A 19,628-nucleotide genomic window follows, 5' to 3' on the forward strand; every position below is an offset into this window, starting at 1 on the left:
ACTAACTATAATGCTAACTTTGAGACCTTAAATACAATCTCAATCCTAAATTAATCATTTGAGGAATAAAGGTAACATTAGACCAAGACAGCTTATATATTCCTTTATTTTATGTACTTTGCTTCAGTGCAGTTCAGTTCAGTTCAGTCGCTCAGACTTTGCTTAACTTATTCTTAAAATAACTACCAAGTTTATTTGGCTCACTTTAGCAAAATCTACTAAACTTTTGACTACTGACCATCCGGAAATGCATTTTTTGTGCAAAAGATGTCCTTAGAATCACCATAATTCCATTCCTGGGTTTGCAGAATACGTCAGAAACTAAAGAAGAGCCTGATTTAGGCAGTCCCTCACCTCATGATATAGATGAACTTCCATATACTCATATGCAGTATTTTTATTTATTCCATAATCTCTATCTCTACCTCTAATTATCTGTGATTTCTACTAGAGTTTATTTCACTTTCTTGAACTGGGATTAAGCCTGCATTTTTCTGTCCCTCAAAGATGATTCATAAACTGACTCTGTGGCATGGATACACCTTGACAGAACTGGAAGGTTGGCCAAGTTAGGCTTGTCAAGCTACTTACTAACTCCCAGAGATCTATCCAATGTCTCACATTCACTTTATATTCAGCAAACCCCTGCTAAAAGGTTAAATGAACATTAAGCTGTAAAGTGATGGAGGGGGAGGGGGACGTGTAACACAAATCTTTCCATCGAAGCTTATATTTTAAATAAAGATTCTTCAAAGTTAGGTAAGTTTTGGAATGAGGAAACAATTAACTATCCCTGGAAGACACATGGCGCGCCTTCCCAAAGAAGACAGTGAGCATTAAGCTGTTTTCAAAACACATTTTTTGCTGTGGGTGTTGTCATAAACACGGTGTCATTAAAAAATGGGAACACAGGGCCTGGCTCTACAACAGCAAAGACTCTTATAAGTATATGATATTGAAAAGAAAAGCAAAGTCCGGGTGTGATTTACAAGATAAAAGAAGCCAAATGTTCTTGTAAGTGTTTTAGAGAGAAATACTCGTTAAAAAAGAAGACCAATTAAGAGATTATAATAATCCAAGTAATGGAGAACAGTATAAAAGGGAAGTAAGGGACTAATCAAAGAGAAACTCAAGGGTACTTGGAAAAAAACATTTAAAATATAAGGGATGAAGCAGATTTAAAAAGTGCATATCCAATTTTCCTCCTTGAAACACGCTGTTGTTCAGTCGCTAAGTTGTGTCTCTGCGACCATGGATTGCTGCACACCAACTTCCCTGTCCTTCACTGTCTTCTGGAATTTGCTCAAATGCACATCCACTGAGTGGGTGATACTATCTAAACACACATTATCTAATTAGGAAAAAAACAAGTGTTATTAAATTACTTTTCAGAGTTTCTTAAGGGTAGAGTCAACAAGACATGATGCTAAAGTGAGGGGAAGGAGAGCAAGCACAGTAGACGGAGGAATGTGTCCTTTCTCTGAGGATTACTGTGCTTTAACGTCCTACCCTTTTCTTGCTGTCACTAGATTATAAAGCTAATGATTTTTAAAATGTGAAGAGTAGGAAACAATTATGTTTGAAGAAGACAAATTTGGCAGAAAAGATTTTAAAAGGAGAGATTCTTTGAAATGAGGCTAATTGAAAAACACTGTAGTATCTAGGGAAGAATATTTAGAAAGAAAAATTAGCAGATACCAATGACTAAAAGGATGACAGGTATGTATGGAGAGGAGAAAGAGTCAAAGGTGATAATATTTCCAGTTGTACAAAAGGAAAATACTAAGGTAATTAAAGATGGAGAACGCAATATTATTTTATTTTTTAATCATTAAAAATAATAAATAGTGACAAAGATAAGATATCTTGATAGAATGGCAAAGAAAATAATAAAACTTTACTCTGACAACCAGTTCATTTCCTAAAAATAAAGAATTCAGGTATCTTAAAAACATTAAATCAAATATGAAAAAGCAACCTTCAAACATATTTTGTATCAATGTTAGTTGTTAACATCTTAAAGTAATAAAAAGATCTTTCTAAGTTTAATCTTGTCTTCAATACAATAAAGTAACACCATTTAGGATAGCTGTACTGAAGTACTCCAGTATTTCATATAAAATATAATAAAATAATATTTTACAAGCAATAGAAAATCATTTAAAAACTGGCAGTGAACAACAAGGGTATTTGCAAGACAGGCAATGACTTAGACAAAAATTTAGTCTTCACTGGAAGAGACAGAGGAGATATTTGACCTGTAGCAGAACGAAGGCTTTATAATTCTGTTGTTCTGACCTCATGTAACCATTTAAGGTGAACACTGAACAGTTTCATAAAGCAATAATTTCATAAGACTTACCTCTTTACAAAATGTTTTAGGTACCATGATTTTCAGAATTCGAATGAGTCTTGAAAAAAACACCCTGTCCACCATAGCTCGCTCTTTTTTCCCCTCTTTCTACATTAAAAAAAAAAAAAAGAAAGAAAGAAAGCTTTTTAAATAGCTATAACAAAGAAGATTTAAAAACCGTTTCATCTAAGTCAATATAAACAATTATCAAGATGGACACTGTATTTGAAGAACACAGTCCTATACTGTTCTTCATATTCAAACATGCTTTCAAAAAAATAAGATGTTACCAAAAACTGAAAAAGGAGATGATAAGTTCTGAAACTGCAGAAAATATATGGAAAAAGAACACTGCAAATGGAAAAAACAGGTGCCAAATACCAGGGTGAAAGCCCATTTAACAACAAAACGCCCAATCTGGCTGGAGCTGTGAGCAAGAGATAGCAGTAGAAGATGGGGTCAGAGGACAACTAAGAAATGGTCAAGTACTTCCTGTTTGTTCATTATCCACTTCCTGATTAACAACAGAATTTAAAAAAAAATCTTGAACAGGAATTTTCCTTCTATCAACTACAGGAAACATTCGGATTCCTAGATTGATCTTTTAGCATTTCTAATGTGCACTCTCTTCCTTAAGAATTCAAAGACAGACAAGGTTCCCTCACTCATTCAGTTCACATTCTAGCAGGGGAAACGCAGGTAAAAATAAACCAATAAACAAGTTACTACAGACAGACCAGGCAGGGTCAAGAGAAAAAGAAAAGCATGAGAAGAAAGATCTCCTGGGGTGAGGGCAGTAGAGCGCAGGAACACCAGGCCCAGATCCATTCAGGACTAAAACTGGTGCACACGCTGAAGAGCAAGATGACAGGGCAGAGGGGACGGAGGAGAGGAGGGCTGGGCAGGGCCCCTGCGGAGCAGAGCCCTGAAGCCACGGACAGGATTCAGAGTTCACTGTCAGTGAGGAGGGAGACCACCGAAGACAATGAAGAGCAGCAAGCCATCCTACTAGTAGCATCGGTCACTCAGTCGTGCCCAACTCTTTGGGGCCCCACGGACTGCAGTCTGCCAGGCTCCTCTGTCCATGGGATCCTCGAATACTGGAGTGGATTGCCATTCCCTTCTCCAGAGGATCCTCCCAAACTAGGGATCGAACCCAGGTCTCCTGCACCGAAAGCAGATTCTTAACCATCTGAGCTACAGAGACGACGCTCAGACATTTCTTCATTTCCACTGGTCCATGAAAATCGAGATACAAACCACTTGTAAGGATAAGAAAAAAGTGATGTGAACTGGGTATAGTGGACATTATTTACCTTATTATCTTTGGGCTGTCTGGGAGAACCAGCAGAAGAAACTTGTCAGAATAGGCAAGACTTTCCAGAAGGACCTCATCCTCAATTTAGCTCCTTTCCCCAGCTCCCATAATCTCTGCTCACTTATTTACTAACTACTATGCTCTTGATACTATGCCCGTGATAAACAAATAGCCATGATATAGTAAATTCTATTAGACAAACTTTGTTGTAAATGTGCTTTAATTAAATTAATATCTAACTTATTAACAAACCTTAAGTGAGTAGTCTGTAAACTGAATTAGAATAATAAGCTACCAATCCACATGTCAGACACTGTACTAAGAGCTTTATATATGTAATCCTAATGAACAGTCACTGCATAGAGTACAGAATTGTAGACTAAGAAATGAAGGCACTGAATGTGCACTTAGGTCAGAAAGACTAAGACAGAAATAACTGTTTAAGAATCAACTTATGTACCTTTGATTCCTGCTAGAACAAAGTTCAGGTCTTTCAAAACTTAGAAAGGTTATAAACCTCATCCTACTGAGTCACAGGCCAAAGTCTACTCCATTCACATGTATATGCATTCATTCATTAAATATTTACTTGGTCCCAGGCGTTATTCTAAATCATAGGGATACGCTAGTGAACAAAACTTAAAACGCCCTATTCACAGTCGATTTACTCTAGCTAGTTTATTCTCCTCAAGCCAAACTTTACAACTTCAACCTAAATCTCTCCTTTCACTCCCCCACCCAAACTGAAAGTACAGGAAGAATAAAGAGAAAGCAATATAACATCAACTACCTTAAAACAAAAAGTTAAACTGCCTCCCGACCTCACTTCATCCCACCTGTAGTCAATACCTTCTCCATTTCTAACTTGAGCCTTAGAATAATTTCAAGATAAAATGACCACTTCCGATTTAAACAAAGGACTACTATTTCTAGCTGCTCTAAAGAAAGGATCTAGGGCAAACGATGTGGAAGGTTTAAAAAAAAAAAAAGTTATAAGAAAGTAACAATGAAGTACCTGGTATATAATTAGCACTTTACCTGGTATATAACTTCCCCTCCTCTTTTTCTCCTGTTCCTATTGTCACTGCTCCTGTTTCTTATGCTGTCTGAAAGCTGACTATTATTTTTGTTAATTTGAATCCATGAAGGGAACTATATAGTTCCTAAAGTCAGGAAACACCAGACACCTGGACTGGAGGGCTGACTCAGAAAGGCTGAAGAAATATCAAGGTGCTCCACCATTCCTGACACATAATAAAATTCACACCTGAAACCAATCTAAATGCAAATAACTACAGAGACAGTACATCTCATAAACACTACGTCTCTTCTAAGAATTCATTTTAAATTCACAATTGACTTCCTCCACCTATAAACTTCCCAGTAATTTTTAAAAATATTAAAAAAACACTGATGATATAAATCTGACATGCAAATCACAGGGGAAAAAACCATTAAAGACCATTTAGGAAGCTAAAGTAATAATGGAATCAGAAAAAAAAAAAATGTCCCTAACATTCAGGAGGCAACAATGCCAAAGGGCAATGAGATTCTATTGATGTGTCAATCAACTCAGAAAGATGACATGAACTAGAGTTGACCAAAAAAGACAGATGCTTGAAATAGCAAATAAAAGGTCATAGGGTACTGACAAAAGTGTAAGCACCTCTGTATATTGTTAGAGAAACTGTACATCAACACAACTATTATGCTGTATCCATCAAAATGTACAATATATACTCACTGTTATAGGCAAAACAATCCAGCAAATTTACTTTCAGAAACTTATCCTAGAGGTATTCCTGCACATGTGCTTAAATACATAAATGAAAAAATTCATATACTGTTTTATAATACTGTAAAATTAAAAACCTAAATGTGCATCAATTATGAGATACTACATAAATCATGGCAAATTTATGCAGTGAAGACTACACAATTGCAGAAAAGGAAGCAGCTCATATTTATACAAGAGAATACTACAGAGTGGTTAAATTACCTAGGTCTATAGCTATCGACATAGATGGATCTTAAAAAAAAAATATGCTGAAAAAAAGCAGAATAAATACAGTGATTTGATTCATAAAATTTTTCCATAAGCAAAATAATTCTATCTATAGTGTTTATGGAGCTATACACATACCTCAAAAGGATAAAAATATGCATGGGAATGCTAAATGCCAAACCCAGCATAGAGTTATCTTTACATATTTTGAATTTTATATCCTGTGTATTATATCAAAATTAAAAGAATATTTTAAAATCAAGTCAACACTCTTTATACTCTTCTCTAAAATTTTTTCTCCTTAAATCTCATGTCTTATGAAAATTATCTCACCTCAACCCATCCTACCAAAGACTAAAAATTTCAATGAAAGAAATTCTAATTGCTTCCCCTCATAAGAGACACATTCACTGTAGACAAATTAGAAAATTCTGACAAGCAAAAACAGAGCCTAAATCTACCATTTAGAGATGTCAACTATTAACATTTGGCACAGATCTTACCAACATGTCTGTGTGTGCACTTCCTATAAATTTACCTACAAATGTGGTACCAATATGTACACTGTCTTAAACCTTTTTTTTGCCAACCATTTGCTCTAAAACTAAATTTATCTTGCTTATACTATATGAGTAGCAAACAAGTAGATGTTTTTTAGAATATACAAAAAATAGGAAGAATTTTAAATGTGTGAATAAATACTGATGTACTAGTTTCAGTCATATCCTAAAACTTGCAGGTATGGTGGTATACAGATAATGATATCACTAAGATAACTAAGCTTTGAAGACTCAGGTATAACTTATATATGAGAGATTATGAAGATGGAAATAACAAGATAAGCATAAAATGTCCCATTTTTTAGACTATGGAAACTAAAGAGTAGCAATTTGATGTCAATATCCAGGATATTCAGAGAACAGACATTAATATGAGGGCTCAGGAAGACCCAAGAGACTCTAATCACAAGAAGCCAGAAGTTTACTAGGAATGAGTCATATTAAACCCTTCTAATTTTGTTCTTTGTCAAGAATATCGAATTAGCATATTAGCTGACATAAGCTCCGTGATGGCAGGAACTTTTGTAACTGCTACACACACAAAACCAGAACAATGCCAGGCATACATGAGGTACTGAATCAATACTTGGTGACAGACTGACTTAATAAATGAATTAATAAATTTATCAAGGAATTTGATATTCCTTATAAAACTATCGTGGCCTTAATGGAAAAACAAAGACCCAGATTTTGTGACATTTGGATATAGTCACAGCTAAATAAACCGTAACCAAAAAAACAAATATTAAGAGATGCCACAGAGGAATTTTCTTGTCCTAACCTAGTCAATACTATCAGCAATTGCGAGAAAGAGAAGACAAATTAAATTTGTACATGATACCTTGCACCTAACCCAGTAGGTGTTAGAATTATATTCAAATTACACCAGAGTTCCCTGGTGGTCTCTTGGTTAGGATTCCAGGCTTTCACTGCCACGGCCCTGGTTTATATCCTGGTCAGAGAACTGAGATCCTGAAGGCCGTACAGTGTGGCCAAAAAGAAAAAAAAAATTACAGTAATAGAATACATATATTACAGAATAGACTAGTAGTATAGACCCTACAGGTTGACCTAATGTTTATCTAAAAGCAACCACCTGAGTTCCTACATGACCTAGAAATTTTACTCCTAGGTATATACCCAAGAGAAATGAAAACTTATGTTCACATGTCCATGTGAAAACCTGTACATGAATGCATGAAAGTTCACAGTAGCATAATTCATAACGATCAAAAAGGAGGAAACCACTTAAATTTACCACAACTAACAGTTAAGCAAATGTGGTACATCTAAACAATGAAATGAAGTGAAGTGAAGTGAAATTCAGCTGTGTCCAACTCTTCGTGACCCCATGGACTATATATAGCCTGCCATGCTCCTCGGTCCATGGGATTTTCCATGGAGTAGGTTGCCATTTCCTTCTCCAGGGGATTACAATTCAGCAATAAAAAAAAAATAGTAATAAAGTACTGATGCATTCAACAACACATATGAACCCTAAAAACACCATGTTAAATAGAAGAAGCCAGTCACAAATTGCCAAATATTACCACATGATTCTATTTCTATGAAATGTCCAAAACAGGCAAATCAACAGAGACCAGTGGCTCAGTGGTTACCACAGGCCAGGAGGAGAGGGTAATGAGGAATGATTTCTAATGGGTACGGAATTTCTTCATGAGGAATTGAAATTTTTTTAAAATTAGATAGTGGTGATGACTGTATACCTCTGTAAACATACTAAGACCACTAAATTGCACACTTAAATGGATGGATTTTACGGTATACGAATTGCATCTCAATAAAACTGTCACACAAAAAAAGAAATAGCTGATGAATACAGGTGTCTGTTAAAAGAGTTGTTCATCAGAAAGATACCTCAGGCTTACAATTTACCATAAACTCCACTTAATGTAAACAGAAGTAATGGCCAAAAAAGTAAAAGCAACTTTAGGCTGAATTTTAGCAATATGGTATTCATATCAAGAGATGTAACAGTGCAGATGTATTCCATGCTAGTCAGACCATTTCTGGACAACTAATTTTATCCTAAACATAAAGTCTGGAGCAACTAACTAGTACAGATCCAGAGGAATGTATACATAATTGAAGAACAATCAGAAACCATGTTACCCGAGAAAAACTTGAATGAGAATTGCTTAGCATGGGTGGAAAAAAAGATTCAGAAAATACAACTATCTTCAAACAACATCAGAGTCTGTTAGAGAAAACAGAGTAAACTCGGTCTGTGTCTCTACAAAAGACAAAATAGAATCTTAGAGAGAGAAGATTAATTGTACCTCGGGTTTGAACTAACAGAGTTATAGCTATCTCCTAGGTAGCACTTTCCACCAAATGAACAGATTCAAGTAAATATTAGAAGTCACCTATCAAGGCTTTCTATTTTAGGAATAATTTCTATAATATGTAGTGGGTTTGGGATGATACTTAAGTTCCCCTCTAATCCTAAAATTCCATGACTTTATCCTAGTTCAAAAATATATAATGAAACAAATGAAGTAAATGCATGAAATCCCAAAGAGTAGATGATATAAATTTTACCTCATTGTTCTGTAATGGTGGTTTTCCATTTTTCTTACTGCAGAGAAAAAGAAAAAAGAGCAAGAGAGCTTTATTTGCAAATTGTTTCCATCATAAAAAAATTATTTTAAGAAATAAAAAGAATATATCAAATTCTCCGAATGAGTTTCTTCTTTTACATGTCACACTGAGACAGAATATATTAAATACAATAGTCCAACTGCCTCTTACTAATTCACAGAAAATGCTCAATAAATGTTAACTACCACTATCATGTGTCAGGCATTACATTGTAATTTTTTCATACACACACAAATACATTTATTCTACAATTTCTCCCAAGAAGATATGGAATTTATCTTTCCATCCCTGAATCAAGGCTTGGCTATGACATTAGCAAACCGATACAAACAAGGGCCTGAAAACATTTGTGTACTAGGCTCACTCTCTTGCTGCTGGTAATCCTTTCCCAGCCATGTGAGCGATCCCAGGTTAGTAGCCTAAAGGATGGGAGACTGTGTCATTTCCACGTTACAAGTGAAAAAACTGGCTTGGAAGAGTCAGTAGCATGACCAAGGTTCACGCAACTCAAAGTAGTTAATCTACCACTTGAACCCAGATCTGACTACTAACCCAGGCTTCCTCCCCTAAACAATACAATAACCAAACTTGGCTTCTGTTTATATACACTACCACCTCACCCTATGCTTCTATATAATATTGATTACAGTTAAAATCTCTTGTTTAATGTACGTTTCCTCCCAGTAAATTAGTTCCATGAAATCAGGAGCTACTGCAGGTTGGTCTCTCCAAAGTAGAGTGCAAAATGTCTATTAGAGATCAGCATCTGTGAAAGAAAGGCAAAGAAGGAAAGCTAGGCAGAACTCAAAACTGTGATACACACCAACAAAATTTCAGCCAACCAGGTGGGAAGCCCTGAAGCAAGAAATGTTCATCCTAGTGCTCTGAGCTGGGATGAAATGGTAGGATTTTTTAAACCTCTTCCTAACTCAGTAAGCAGCAAATCTTTCCCACTCCAGCAAGATCACGACCTTGGAGAAGGTAGCTCTGCAGCTGAGGCAGACCCTAAGACATGTGCAGAAGGGGTTACCTGTCGATTCACACTCCTCACAGCTGGACAATAAGCCCTTCTTTGAAGGGGAATCTGGATAGCACATCTCCTTTTCTACTACAAGGGTCATATATTACCCAATCCTCTATGCTCAATACCTAGTTGAGCCCCAGCGATTTGCAGATTGAACATTTTCATTACAGGTCACCATGTCACTGAGTAAGGCTAGAAAGACACAACTACAATGCAGTGAATGCTATCATTTTTAAAGTGCTTAGGCATATTACTGTTTCTAATTTCAACTATACTGCAGGATTGCTCATTTGTTTTTAAATTTTCATGAGACTACAAAACTGTTTCAAAAGATGCCTTTTATATATATATATACATGTTCAAGCAGGCACAGTTAATTATGAGCCCCTTTCATAAGACTTTCTAAATTCCTCTTTTAAAGAATTCATTAAAGTTTCCTCCGTTTTGAAGATACGAGCTATATATGATTTAGTCACTAAGTCATGTCCAACTCTTGCGACCCCATGGACTATAGCTTGCCAGGCTCCTCTGTCCATGGGATTCTCCAGGCAAGAATACTGGAGTGGGTTGCCATTTCCTTCTCCAGGGGATCTTCCTGACCCAGGAATCAAACCTGGGTCTCCTGCATTGCAGGCAGATTCTTTACAGACTGAGCTACCAGGCAAGCCCTTACCAGCTATATAAACACATAAATTGCTTAGGATATATGAGAGCCGTGTATTAGAACCCTGTTTAATGGATTACTTTTTTTACTTCGTATGTCAAAAAGATTATTTATTTTTTTTACTTCATATGTCTAAAGGGTGGAGAGAAGTTAATGTACTTCCAAAAACAAGATCTACTAGTAGGCAGATTCAAGTCTAACAAAAATTCAGTATTTTCCTATTTTTGATTTTTATCCTATGAAACTAGAAAGGCTCTACAACAGACAGGTCTTCTACTCTTCTATGTTTGACTACCAAAAAAAAAATCAACTTAGCAGCTAAATTAAATTCATTAAAATAAAAGCAGTCAACGTGTTCAAAATATATTACCAGTATGAACACAAAATGGTGAAAGTGAAAGCCACTCAGTCATGTCTGACTCTTCGAGATCCCATGGATTATACAGTTCACAGAATTCTCCAGGCCAGAATACTGGAGTGGATAGCCATTCCCTTCTTCAGCGGATCTTCCCAACCCAGGGATCAAACTTAGGTCTCTGCATTGCAGGCGGATTCTTTACCAGCTGAGCCACCAGGTGAAGTATCTGTACTCTGACTTGGAGCAGTCACTAAATATCAGCTATTTTGTTACATCTCAGGGTATAACCGACTGAAACTATTTTAAGTCTAATTTTGTGACTATGTGAATGATGACCTTAAACCAGGTTATTATATCAAAATCGATGCTATGTTCAGACAGGAGCTGCTCATCTATTTTCTTCTTGCTCAATAAATCAGCACACTGGATGGCAGTCCTGCATCAATCCTTTTCATCGCCTTCCCAATAGCTCAGCCTGGGCAGAGGGAAGGAAAAGAGAATCCCAGTACCAGGATAAGATATATAAAAACAATTTGGTTCCTAGAGTAAGAAACAGAGGCACACAGAAAAGATACATTATCAAATGCACGTGTTACCAAAAGACAGGTAAACTATAAAATAACATGGTCAAGAATCATTCAGACATCTACTAATTGCTTACTGCATGCTAAGCACTGTTCTAGATCAGCACTTCTCAAACCTTGTGGTCTCAGGATTCTCAAGAACTTTTATTTGTGTTACATAAATACTTATCACACAAAATTTCAACCTCAGAAAATTAAAAAAAATACTTATTTACTCATTTAAAGATAATAAACACCTTACACATTAAGTAAAATTTTTATTTTAAAAAAAGCTGTATTTTCCTAAAAAAAATTTACTAAGAAAAGTGGCATTGTTTCATATTTTGACAAATCTCCTTAATGTCTGGCTTAACAGAGGACAAGTAGATTCTCATATCTGAGTCTGTATTTACTCTATCTACCGCAATACAGATCTGTTGTTGCTGTTTAGTTGATAAAGTCGCGTCTGACTCCTCGCGACTCCATGGACTGTAGCCCACCAAGCTCCTCTGTCCATGGGATTTCCCAGGCAAGAATACTAGGTAGCTTAAAACAGGAGTATTCTAGTAAGTGTGGATATTCTTCTGTGATACTATAATGTGGAATGCAGTCTGAAAACTGTATCAATAAACTTATACTCTGATACAATAAAATTCACTAATCTATATTATATTACACTTTCAATGGCTTTTTACCCATTCCAGATTTTCTAAGATCATGTATTAGTCATTTGGACAATAATGCTCCACTGAGTTCAACTGCAGGCCTTCCAAATGCAACACATTGTATTATACAATTTTTTCAAAATTACACTTGTTAATATTGCCGCCAATCTTACCAGAAAGGCCTTCAGCACTGGGAAGCTAGCAAGCTCATGGTAGCAGAAAACTTTTCCAAATTCTGATTTTTCACTTGAAAGCTTAAATTATAACATAACAACAAACACTGCCAGTTGTTTTTCCTTGAAGGCAATACAAGAAAATGTCTGCAATATTCAAGGCTGAATAAACACAGCTATTCAGTCTTTCTTCCAAGTAAAAATGATGTTACACACACACACACACACACACACACAAAGTAGCTAGTTCAGTTCACAACTCAAATAATTGAACAGTGCTTTCTCTGAAGACAACCTCTGTACTTGGTACACTGCAAGAAGTACTTTTGCAGATTTCTCATTTTTCTCTGCCAAAGACATTACAAAAAAGAAAGACAATAGTAATCAACTATTTATTTTAAAAAGTCTATGAGGGTTTTATCCAAGAACTGCAAGATCAGGTTAACTTTTGAAAAATCAATGCAATTCATCCTATTAACAGTTTTAAAAAGAATAAACATATGATCATATCAATAGATACAGAAAAGGCCTTATGACAAAACCCAACACCTGCTCATCCTAAAAAAACTCTCACCTAGAAACAAAAGAAACTTCTTCAATATAACAAAGGACATCAACAAACACCTACAACTATCACCATACCAAATAACAAAAGACTTAATCTCTGTAACATCTGGAACATGCCAAAGATGCCAACTCTCAGCACTTTTATTCAATATCATTACTGAAGAACACATTACAATAAGGTAAGGAGAAGAAACAAAAGGCACACAGAATGAAAATGGATAAGTAAAACTATCTTTATTGCAGACTCTATTAACATCTATATAGAAAACTCTGAAGAATCTGCAAAAAAGCTAAGGGAGTTCAACTAGTTTCTAGGATATAACATCTATACATAAACATCAATTGCATCCTACATATGAGTGAAGAACAACTGGAAATTGAAATTTTAAGCATACCATTTTCAAAAGCATCAAAATATTAAATATTTAGTATTAAAATGAAAAACAAAAAAGATGCACAAGACTTGCATGCTGAAAAACACAACACCCTGCAAAGAAATGTGCAAAGAAGACTAGAGAGATCTATCATGCTCAAGGATAAGAAGAGTCAATACTATTAAAATGTCAATTCTTCCCTAATTGATTTAGAAATTCAATGAAATCCCAATCAAAATCCTACCAGACTTTTCTGTAAAGAGTAACAAATTGAATCTAAACTCCATATGTAAACGTGGAGGACTTAGAACAACCAATAAATTCTGATAAAGAACAAAGTTGGAGGAATTGCACCTGATTTCAAGACTTATCATAAAGCTATACTAATTAAGACAGTTTGACATCAGAGTATAAATAAAGGTCAAAGAAATAAAAAAGTCCAAAGTAGACCTATACATATATGGTGCAAAGGCAACTCATTAAGGAAAGGGTAATCTTTTAATCAATGGTACTGGATCAACTGGGCTTCCCAGGTGGTGCTAGTGGTAAAGAACACTACTGCCAATGCAGGAGACATAGAAGACTCAGGTTTGATCCCTGGGTTGGGAAGATCCCCTGGAGAAGAGAATGGCAACCCAATCCAGCATTCTTGCCTGGAAAATCCCATGGACAGAGGAGCCTGGGGAGCTACAGTTCATGGGGTTGCAAAGAGTCGGACCCGACTGAAGCAACTTAGCACGCACGCACACACTGGATCAACTGGGCAGACATATGCAGGGGGAAAAAAAAGGAATCTCAAACATTATTGCATACCATATACAAAAATTAACCTGAAGTGAAACAGGGACCTAAATGAAGAGCTAAAACTACAAAGTTTCTAGAAGAGAACAGAAGATCTCAGTAATCTTGAGTTAAATAAGTGAAGAGAAGTCACTCAGTCGTGTCCGACTCTTCGTGACCCCATGGACTGTAGTCTGCCAGACTCCTCCATCCATGGGATTTTCCAGGCAAGAGTACTGGAGTGGTTTGCCATTTCTTTCTCCAAAGACTTAAATAAAGATAAAGATTCGTTAAATAGGATAAACTGCGCACACACACAAAAAATCAATAAATTAGAGTTCATCAAAATCCTAAATGTTTGTTTCTCAAAAGATGCTGCTAAGAAAATTAAAAGACAAGCCACCAAGTGGGAGAAAATATATGCAAAACACACACCCAAGAAAGAAACTGTATTCAGAATAAATGACAGGCTCTCACAATCAAGTAAGAAGGCAATTCATTTAAAGATTTAAACAGATATGCTGCCAAAGAAAATGTATGGATGAAAAATAAACAGGAAACATGCTCCATGTCATTGGTTCTAAGGGAAATTCAAATTAAAACCACAATGAGAAACCACTATGTATATCCACTAGAATGGCAAAGATTAAAAAGACCGATCATAGCAAATGTTATCAATACGTGGAGCAACTGGAATTTTTTTATACTGCTGATGGGAGTATGAAATGGAACACTCACTTTGGAAAAGTTTCTTAAAAAATTAAACATATACCTACCATATAACCCAGCCATTCCACTACTAAGTATTTGCTCAAGGAAAATAAAAGCATATTTCCAAACATAGATCTTACACAAATGTTCACAGTAGCTTTATTTTTAATAGCCAAAACCTTGAAACATCCAAATGTTCAACAACAAGCAAGTGGATTTTAAAAATCAAAGTATTTCCATAAAATGTATTCAACAACTTTAAAAAATTGATGCATGCAATATGAATATATCTCGAAATCACGATGCTGACTGAAAAGTAGCTAGACAAAAATGTACATAGTTAGATTCCACTTATATGAAATTCCAGAGCAGCCAAATCTCATGTGCAGTTTTATACAGTAGGTCAGCGGTGCCTTTAGGCTGGTGGAGGGGAGAAGACTGACCACAGAGGGGCAAGAGGGAACGCCGGAGTGATGGAGATTTTGTTATCTTGTTTGGAGTGATGGTTTCACTGATGCTTACATGTGAAAACTTACTAAGTTGTGTTTTAAATATAAGCAGTTTATTATACACCAATAAAGCTTTAATAAAACTCTAAAGGAAAAAGATGACCAAAATCTAGGAGAGACATTTTCCTAAGAATACAATATAAAAGTAAGTTTTGTTTGTTATTTTATTGTTGGAGAGGTGAGGGAGAAGGAGAAGGAGTTAACTGTTCTTTGATAAAGTCAACAAAATATGTAAAATTAATAAGCAGAAACCTCCCGCAACAAACTATGAGACTACGAAAAAGAAACTGACAAAAACTGAAGAGAAGCTTTCAGATAATTTCCAGACTAAGCAGAAAAAAGAACACAATTCTGAAAACTTTAATCAGAGTTTAGTTATCCAGAACAATAATTCTGATCCTAGAATTTCTCACTTAATTCATTCTCCTAGACCAGTGTTTTCTAGACTTTAACCTGTCCTGAAGGAAAAAAAACTTCTTACAGACTTCAGCATTGCCTTAAGTTGGTTCTTCCTTAAATATGTGTAAGCATAAAGTTAAGTACAACTGACCCTTGACATGACGTTTAGGAGCACTGATCCTCCGTGAAGCTGAAAATTCACTTATAACTGTACAGTAGGCCCTCCATATCTGAGGTTCCAGATCCTTGGAGTCAACCAAGGATTGTGTAGTACTGAAGTGAGTATTTAATGAAAAAAATCCACACGTATGCAAACTGTCGCAGTTCAAACCCATGTTGTTCAAGAGTCAGCTGAATATATTCCTTTCCTTTACAGCTCCTCTACGTTCACAAAATAAAATGTATCACTTAAAAACAAGCAAAAACTAAAGCCAATAAAAATGGAATCACTGTTCATTTAAAGTGATAGGTGAGACAGCACCGCTACAACTCATCACCAGTGCTGGGATAAAAGAGTAGAAGCAATGATTCATGTGTTGCATATGCTAGTTAGCAGCCGAGAGTTTTTAATAATATTATTTTTCCTCTGTAAACAATGAACGGGTTTTAAATCACTGCTTTATTAATGCTAATGAGACAATCAACTTATTACTATATCCCCCCCAAAATTCTAAATATCAAAAAATAGAGAAAATATCATAAGTCTTATTGCAAATAAATATTACAAATCGGTATTTATAGAGATAAACAGGGATTCATGTAATATAACTGCTCACAAAAAGAGAATTCTGCATAAGTAAAACATATATACACATATATATACACACATATATCCACCCACACAAGCATATACATATACACACCCACAACAGGTCACATGATCAGTCCACTCTGCCATCACTTTTCTCCCTCCAAGCTTTCATAAAATATCTTATTCAGTGTGTACCATGACATCTTATGAAGCCTTCCCTTGCCCTCAACACATCACCTACATGAAAGCCCTATGTGCTTTTATCAGTTTATGACAGTTACAGTAATACACTGCTCAGTTGCTCTATGTCTTTTTCATTATTTAAATCCAAAGCTTCATTATAGTAAGAGTTCAGTTACTTAAAAATTCTATGAAGACAAGTTTCACATCTAATTATCTCTACAAAAGAAACTTTTAACAGCAAAAAAATTCAGTACAAATATAAAGACTTGATGGTTTCGAAATGTGGTGCTAGAGAAGATCTGTGAGAGTCCCTTGTATTGCAAGGAGATCAAACCAGTCAATCCTAAAGGAAATCAACCCTGAATACTCAATGGAAGGGCTGACACTGAAGCTCCAACACTTGGGCCACCTGAGGCAAAGAGCCAACTCACTGATGCTGAGAAAGACTGAGGGCAGGAGGAGAAGGAGGCAACGGAGGATGAGATGGTTAGATAGCATCACTGACTCAATGGACATGAATTTGAGCAAAGTCCAGGAGAGAGTGGAGGACAAGGGAGTCTAATGTGCTACAGGCCATGGGTTGGCAGAGTCGGACACAACTTAGTGACTGAACAACATGAATGCAAAAGCTGAAAATGATTTTCTTAGTTTTACATTACTACATGTCAACCTAATACAGGTTCTAATGCAGCAGGTCTGTTTACCGTTTACATGTGGTCTCTTCGGAGACAATTAAACAACCATTCAAACACAAACAGAGACACAAAAATCTGCAATAGTAGTCATTCAGGTGACCCAGAAGGTGGATATATTCTTTTATTTATAACATCACTAAAATGAAAACACAAAATTAAAAAATTATCAGAATCATTAGATTCATTAGGGCCAAGAGATACCACTCTAGAACACCTCAGTCAAAACCATGATATCAGCTATCACCTGTACTCTATAAAGATTCCCCAAACCTCTAGTTCCCTCATCTTTCCTGAGCTCCTGACTTGAATATCCATTTTTCAGGGTATTTGTACTTGTATCTACTGAAACTACTTCAAACTTTCCATGTATTTTTATGTCTGAACTTACCGTTCCACCCCAAATCTACCTTCCATTTTCTCATACTGAAATGGACCCTAACTCAGTGAATGTACTTTTTTCTACCCAACCCCAGCCACAAACTTGAGGATGATTCTTAGGTAATCTCCCTTCCGCACACTCTTTTTATTCAATCTCCCTCCACGTTCTCCTCTTCCTCTATTGCCCCGACTTCAATTCAGGCTATGGAAATTTCTCATATACCAACAATTTTCCCACCTGCTTTCTAAAAAGGATCTTCCTTGTCATTTCTATTCTCTCCCAATTCACTTCCAGAGCCATATCAAACACAGCATGTCTGTAAGGCAGGGGACGGGGGGTGGTTTTGGGGGAAGTACACGTGCACACACACAACCATGGTCAATCAGGGATCAGAAATAATGAAGAGCTGAACAAAGGTGGTGGCTAAGGAAATGGAAAGAAAGATGCAAAAAAAAAAATGCTAGAAATAATAGGGTGAGGGAACAGACAAGAGCTAAGGCCTAACTAAATATGGAAACAAAGATTAGAAAGAATCTTAGAAGAACAAAGATTGAAAGAATCATGTAAAGATACTAGAGGTATTAGCTCCAAACTTATGCCCTGAAAGGCAAAGATCATTTTAACTCTTGCCTCACAAATAGTTTACACCTTGAGTGACCTGAGGACAGTGTTTCTATTTACCACAATAAAGAATCATCACAGAAGCATTCAGGGAAATAATAATGTGAATGTGCTAATTTTCAGGTTCCAATAAGATAACTATATGGAATTGTCCAGAATATAATTTTTTTTAAGTTGAGACTTGAAGTTCAAAAGTAGAGATGTTAATTTTAAGGGAATTAACATGACAATGGACTCGACTTAGCCACTAAACAACAATAACATGACAATAATGTGAATATTTAATGATATAACTCCTTTGGGAAACAAAACTATGAAAACTGAAATGTGAGTCTAGCATCTGCTTAAGATACTGTATTAAAAATTTTAGTACGTTCTTTTAAGAAATTTGGTTTAAGTTGTTCCCTAACTAAACTAACACTGCTCCTAGGCACTTTAAGAAGCAAACGTTCCTCTTAAAATGAAAGTATGTTTACTATAAGCCTCAAAATTATTCCTACAAATAATTTTAAATAACATGTCCAGATTATAATCAAAAATAACCAAGCACACAGGAAACTAAACTCCATAACCAAGCACTAGCAGAAATTAGAGAAGACAGAAGCAGACCTAAAAAGATTTCTGATACTTGAATTTCCAAACATATCCTATAAGACAACGCAGACTGTGTTTAATGAAATAAAATAAAACAAAGATATCTACCAAAACAAGGAAATAATAAAAAACTACACAGACTTAAAACCAAATGGAATTCTTAAAAATAAAAAATACAACAATTAAAATTAAATATCTAATCAATTGGTTCAATAGATCTCAGATAAAGGCTGAGAATGTTCCAAAATGGAAGAAAGACATCAATCCACAAAAGTTAAGAGGCCTGTGAATCCTAAGCAAGATAGATAAAAAATAAATCCACACTTAACCAAATTATAGTGAGCTTCAGAAAACCAAAGACAAATATAAATTCTTTAAAACTGCTACAGGAGAAAAAAAGAATAATTACCTTCAAAGGAGCAACAGTTACAAACTGACAGGTGACCTCTCAACATTAATACAGGAAACCAGAAAATGACGGAATCAAATCTTCAATGTACAGAAAGAAAATTGCCACCAATCTACACTTAAACATTCATGGAAAAAAGACACTGACATGAATGAAGGCAAATGAAGACATTACCCGACAACATGGAGAGGCTTCATCAGGAGCAGACTTGTACTAAAGGAATTTCTAAAGGACATATTACAGGAAGAGGAGGGCTGATTCCGGCTGGAAGGCACAGACTGCAAGATGGAATGGAAAGCAAATATGGCAAATATATAATTACCTCTAAGTGAATATTATATAAAACAACAA

General features: G+C 35.7%; 1 protein-coding gene across 2 annotated transcripts in view; it reads right to left on the reverse strand.

Moving 5' to 3' along the window:
- The window catches only part of ABCD3 (ATP binding cassette subfamily D member 3), a 76,306-nt gene that overhangs the window by 42,257 nt on the left and 14,421 nt on the right, over positions 1-19,628 (reverse strand). For both annotated transcript variants that reach the window (XM_043876770.1, XM_043876769.1), the window contains exons 2-3: positions 8,799-8,835; positions 2,363-2,461 (exon numbers count right to left, since the gene is read on the reverse strand). In XM_043876770.1, the coding sequence (XP_043732705.1) occupies positions 2,363-2,461; positions 8,799-8,835 (136 nt within the window). The remainder of the gene's footprint in view (positions 1-2,362; positions 2,462-8,798; positions 8,836-19,628) is intronic.

Source organism: Cervus elaphus, chromosome 20 (assembly GCF_910594005.1).
Source record: "Cervus elaphus chromosome 20, mCerEla1.1, whole genome shotgun sequence".
Classification (NCBI taxonomy): Eukaryota; Metazoa; Chordata; class Mammalia; order Artiodactyla; family Cervidae; genus Cervus; species Cervus elaphus.